General features: G+C 39.7%; 1 protein-coding gene across 4 annotated transcripts in view; it reads left to right on the forward strand.

Annotated features, from left to right (window-relative positions):
- Positions 1–5,058, forward strand: part of rbm17 (RNA binding motif protein 17) — a 36,531-nt gene extending 31,473 nt beyond the window's left edge. For all 4 annotated transcript variants that reach the window (XM_060843092.1, XM_060843095.1, XM_060843091.1 and 1 more), the window contains exons 11-12: positions 313–385; positions 3,789–5,058. In XM_060843092.1, coding sequence (XP_060699075.1) covers positions 313–385; positions 3,789–3,892 — 177 coding nt within the window. In that variant the 3' untranslated portion in view covers positions 3,893–5,058. The remainder of the gene's footprint in view (positions 1–312; positions 386–3,788) is intronic.
- The last annotated feature ends 942 nt before the right edge of the window (positions 5,059–6,000 follow it).

A 6,000-nucleotide genomic window follows, 5' to 3' on the forward strand; every position in this document is an offset into this window, starting at 1 on the left:
TACTTTTAAAACCCTTCACAAAATTAACCAAAACCCATATGCCCCGAGTTTAAAATTCAAATTCTAAAAATGATATTTATATATTAAACATCTTTAATCACAACATGCCTTAATGTGAATCTGTGGAATGAAAATTAACTAAAATATGTAAATGTTCTGGTGGGGTGTTGCCATCTGTTGTCTTTGGAAAGTAGTGACCCTGGTTTTAGCTGCTTGAAATATTCATAAAAATCCGTTGTCCTCCAGCTACTTCTTCGGTGTCCCATAGGTGTTGTTATTTCACACAATTAATACCTTTGTTTAATTTTGCAGATTCCTGGGGCACCAGATGATGAGGCAGTCAGGATATTTGTGGAATTTGAGCGGGTAGAGTCTGCAATTAAAGGTAACAATACATTTATCATTTAATGAATGCCTAAACTGCAATTCCCTGGGCATTTCCTGTGAATACATGAGCCAGATAGAAAACCGGAGTGACAGGTTTTTATCTCTGATCAGTGCTCAGCTAACCTTAGCTGAACTGGCCAGAAAAGTTACTCAGTGGCATTTACTGATTCTGGGCAAGGGGAGGTAATCTTTATTCAGCAACTCTTGGAGAAAGTGTGTGTATGAGAACATGATTGGAATTGGCAATGATGCTGCTATGGTTGACTAGCTATACTGTTCAGGATAATCCTGATCTGCATGTCACTTTTAAGCCTGCACCTGCTGGCTTCATTCGGCAACTCACATGCTGTGAGGAACACTGTTGTGGCTGTGGGCCACGCTACTGAGTGTTTTCACCCAGTTTGTAACGTATGGACATCTGATCCATGTATGGTTTTGATGGCAATGAATGCGTAGTGCAAAAAAAAGGTGAATAAATTGGGCCAAAATTCACTGTCGCTGAGGAGAATGGGAGGTGATCTCGTTGCAACATTCTGAATGGAGCTTGGTAGAGAAGATGTTGAGAGATTGCTTCCCCTGACTGGGTAATCTAAAATGCAGTGGCACAGCCTCAGGATGAGAAACTGATCATTTAGAACTGAGATTGGAAAAAAGTAATTCACTCAAAGGGTGAATGAAATTCTCTACCCCAGAGGGTTGTACTTACTCCATCATTGAGTATATCGAGGGCTGGGAGAGACAGAGCTTTAGTTTTTCCAGGAGTTGAAGGATAAGGAGGTTAGAGTAAGGGTCTTCCTCAGAATTTGGTCTTGAAATGTTGGTGAATTAAGATATTTACTCTGAAACAAACTTTATCTTGTAGTTCAAGGCCTTGAGGGAACAGTTTTTAATCTTCGCCAAGTGATGACAATGGTATTTGCTGATTCTGGATGTGGGTTTGCTTTCAGACGTTTCGTCACCATACTAGGTAACGTCTTCTGTGAGCCTCCGAATGAAACACTGGTGGTGTAGCCCGCTTTCTATTTCTATGTTTACATTTCCTAGGGTTGGTGATGTCATTTCTGTGGTGACATCATTTCCTGTTCTTTTTTTCAGGGGGTGATAAATGGGATCCAAGTCCATGTGTTTGTTGATAGAGTTCTGGTTGGAATGCCATTCTTTAAGGAATTCTCGTGCATGTCTCTGTTTGGCTTGTCCTAGGATGGATGTGTTATCCCAGTCAAAGTGGTGTCCTTTCTCATCCGTTCCCATCCATGAACATCACCCTGGCCAAGGAAACACTTGACTACATTATTAGAAGAACCAAAGACACATACACCGAACACCATCAACTTCATCAGCAAGGACAGTATTGTCACGCAAATGGGCCTATGCTTTACCACCCACTTCGCCTTCAACAACAAAACCTACAGACAAATGAATGGAACACCCATGGGATCTCGACATTCTTAGCAGAGGCAGTAATGCAGAGACTTGGAAAAACAGCTCTGCCAACCATCCAACCCAAACTGCTACATGGATGACAAGTTAGAGGAAACCTTCAAGACCGTCAATAATATCTTTACTGGCATAAAGTTCACTAAAGAGGAGGAAAACAACAACAAACTGCCATTCCTCGATATCACAGTAGAGCGAACAACCAATGGGGAATTTCAAACCAGCATCTACAGGAAACCAACATATACTGACCAGTATTGAACTACAGAAGCAATCATCCCAATGTCCACAAACGAAGCTGCATTAGAACATTATTTCAACGAGCCGCCACACACTGCAGCACAGAGGAACTGTGCAGAGTAAAGGAAAATCCCTATGTAGTGCATTCAAAAAGAACAGGTACCCAATGGGGACTGTCCGCAGGTTTCTGAGCAACAAACCCAAGCAAGTAGACAAAACACGTCCAGAAACCCTAGCCACTCTCCCTACATCAAAGACATCTCGGAAATGACTGCCAGACTATTCAGACCCCTTGGCATCGTGGTAGCCCACAAACCCACCAACACACTAAAACAAGAGCTAATGTACTTGAAAGACCCTATACAGGCAACAAGCAAAACTAATGTCATTTACAAAATACCATGCAAGAACTGTAACAAACACTACATTGGACAAATAAGCAGAAAACTAGCCACCAGGATACATGAACATCAACTAGCCACAAAAATACATGACCCTCTCTCACTAGTATCCTTACACGTGAATGAGGAAGGGCACCACTTCGACTGGGACAACACCTCCATCCTAGGACAAGCAAAACAGAGACATGCACAAGCATTCCTAGAAGCATGGCACTCTAACCAGAACTCTATCAACAAACACATCAACTTGGATCCCATTTACCACCCCTGAGAAAAAGAACAAGAAATGATGTCTCCGCAGAAATGACATCATCAACCTTAAGAAACATAAATATATAAACAGAAAGTGGGCGACACCGCCAGTGCTTCATTTGGAGGCTCATTGATGATGTTACCTAGTATGGTGACAAAATGTCTGAAAATGAACCTTCCAGTCCAGCAAGCAAACTTACATCCAGAACCTCGACCTGTACTACAAATCTTCTTAAAACCCACATTTGTGATTGTTGAAAATGGATTTGTAGTGAAATACTTCATACTCAATGCTATCTTTGCTTAAAATTGTAAAGGTTTATATCTACACCAATGTTCATAATGAGTTTTTCAAAATAAAAAATAAACAGTGTGCTGGTCAGGCCTGGCAACATCTGTGGAGGGAGAGTTACTGTTTCAGGTTACTGAGCTTTAGTCAGAAATAGAAAAATATTGAGAGGTGTTACAGGTTTTGAGCAAGTAGGGGAATGTAGTAAAAGAAGAAAAGTACAAAAAGTTACGTCAGTGATGGGATGAAGGAGAGGAGAGATTACAAGGCAGAAGAGATGATGGTGCAAGGCAAAAGGAGGGCAATGATAGAACAAGGAACAAATAATGTTTAAAGAAAGAATTAATGGGAAAGCATGCCATTACCAGCATCTGTCATCCAAAATCCAACACACATTATGGGAGCAGAGGTTATGATCTGAAATTGTTGATCCCAAAGTCCATCATGCCCAAAAACATGAGGTATTATATTGTGTGAAGCATTACATTAGACTCAGTTCAAAAACCTCCAGAATTTTCATGTACCTTTGTCATTGATTGCAGTTTACGATTTTGCATTTTTAAAGCTATCAGTTGAGTCAATTTTCCAAATATATATTGTGTCCAATGTGTCTGTTGAATCACTTTTTAACTAAATGATGTGGTTAACTCCCTGGCGGCAATTATTCCACATTAATCACTTGCTACGATAATAACAGTCTTCCTGTTAATGCTGATATTTTATTTTTAACAATACAAGGATCTAGTTGCTGGAATTGTTGAATCTTGCATATCTTATTGCAGCTGTTGTCGACCTGAATACAAGATACTTTGGTGGCAGAGTGGTGAAGGCCTGTTTCTACAACCTAGATAAATTCCGCCAGCTGGATCTTGGGGACCTTTTCTAAAGACATGAGTTGAAAATGTTACCCGGCGGCAGCAGCTTTCTGCGTACAATGTAAACATCCCTGAGGTGTGCAATGGTGAAGAATTGGAAGAAGAATTGTATTTAATTCTGAAATGATGCAACCATCTTTAATTGTAGCTGGCATTATAGTTCTCCTTATCTTCACATCCTCAAGATCAGATATTATTTCTTCTCATGGTTGGAGAAGAGGGTTTGGATTTAACATCAAAGTCACCCAGAATTTCTGTTCACTGGCCAGTGTGACATGTTTCCAATATGCTTGTTTCCTTTTGTTTGGGAGGACACTAGAGTTACTCTGTATTGTTTTCCACCTGAATTTTACTTTGACTGTCAAAGTCAGAGTTTACTTTTGTAAGTTTCATCGACTATTAGATGGGTGATGACCTGATCCGTAGACAAGTTGCATTTTTAGAAAATATTTTCGTTCATCAGCTTGAACTCTTCGGGATCAAGAAGTTGATGGTGATGGCAGGGACATTATTATTCCAAACTGTTCAGTCACTCCTTCCCTTCACCCACTATGACCTGTGACGAACTTGTAAAATGTTACAGTTATTTAGCTTTCAGTGAGGTGATATGATTCTGAAGAAAATAATACTACTCAACCTATTATCTGATTACATAGTGTGCTCATAAAATATGGGTATCCGGTTGGAGGCATTGCAGTTTCTTGCTTAGTTGTCATTATTTCTTTTTTCTTTTCAGAATTCACATGCAGCTGGTATATATTTGATGGTGTATCCATGTTGACAAAAAGCAGAAAAACGTAAATGATTGTAATAATTTCTGTAAATTAAGTTGTGTTTTAGGTATGGGTATTTGGATTTTCATCTTTATACAGTGGTTATGATGAACTGTTTTGTGATCATTTGTTACAGTTGTTCAGAGCTAATGAATGTACGTTTTTACACCGTGCATGTACTTTGTCTTGCAACACCATTGGAACAGAGATGCTTATTTGTTTTTGTATCAAATTGAAGCAGTGAACAGCAGTCATTACAAGAACTGTTGAAAATCTGGTGATGAAAACATAGCAATGATATGGGTCATATGCAAGTTGCTGTTCGCAAACAGGAGATTTTTATATGTGTTAATTGGCATAAGAACGAAGAACCTCTTAATAAAGAGTGTGTAATCTTTGCCGCACTTTTCTTTTGAATTATAAGAGTTAGCTGTTTTCCTGTGTCTTTCCCTGGTGAAGACACATGACTCCCATACTCAATTCCATCAATGTCCCATAGCGAAGAGTAACCTCCCCTCCTGCATCAGTTGGTGGGATGAACAGTGGCAGCTACAAGGCTTATGACAGCAACATGAGATCAACTCTCCCTCCTACTTTGGCATGTCAAAACGTATGGTTGTATGAATTAGGAGCAGGAGTAGCCCTCTTAACACCTCAAGCCTGCTCCAGCATTCCGTAAGATCATGGCCAATCTGATTGTGTGGCCTTGACACGCTTGCCTGAATATTCCCTCAAATCATTTTTTGTTTGATCAAACCATTGTCCATTTAACTTGTAACATATGTAGGTGTTTGGCCATTTCTTCAGATACTGATACATTTACCTGAAGCACCAGAATGTGGTCCAACATTTATTAGCAGAACTTATTAACAGTACCAGTATGTCACTGTGAGAGTCATATACCTTTCAGAATGGTGAAAATGTGGTGAAATTTTGGTGACTGGGCTTTTGTCTCATCGCTCCCTGAAACAGTCACTGTACAATTTTCAAAACTAGGCTTGGGTGGATGGTACCCACTTTGTCAGGCATTTAGTTACAATAGTGAAGATTACTACTGCCCAAACAGTGACTTTTATCACTTGCTTAGCTGTCACTTGATGCATTGATAAGGGCCAAGCTGTAATCTGTCACAAAGAAAATTTCAGGTTACTAACCACTGATGGGGCTTTTAAACTTCAGGTTTGATTATGGTGAGAGGGTCCTGGGAGGGCTTTGTAATGAATTCAAAATTGTGCTGCCAATTTCCCTTGTTGAACTATTAATGCTTCCGCCAATACATACAAAATAACAATAGTGCTGCAAAATAACATCAGGTGCTCATGATATTTTACTCAGTTTTGCATTTC

The sequence above is a fragment of the Hemiscyllium ocellatum genome, chromosome 23 (assembly GCF_020745735.1).
Source record: "Hemiscyllium ocellatum isolate sHemOce1 chromosome 23, sHemOce1.pat.X.cur, whole genome shotgun sequence".
NCBI lineage: Eukaryota > Metazoa > Chordata > Chondrichthyes > Orectolobiformes > Hemiscylliidae > Hemiscyllium > Hemiscyllium ocellatum.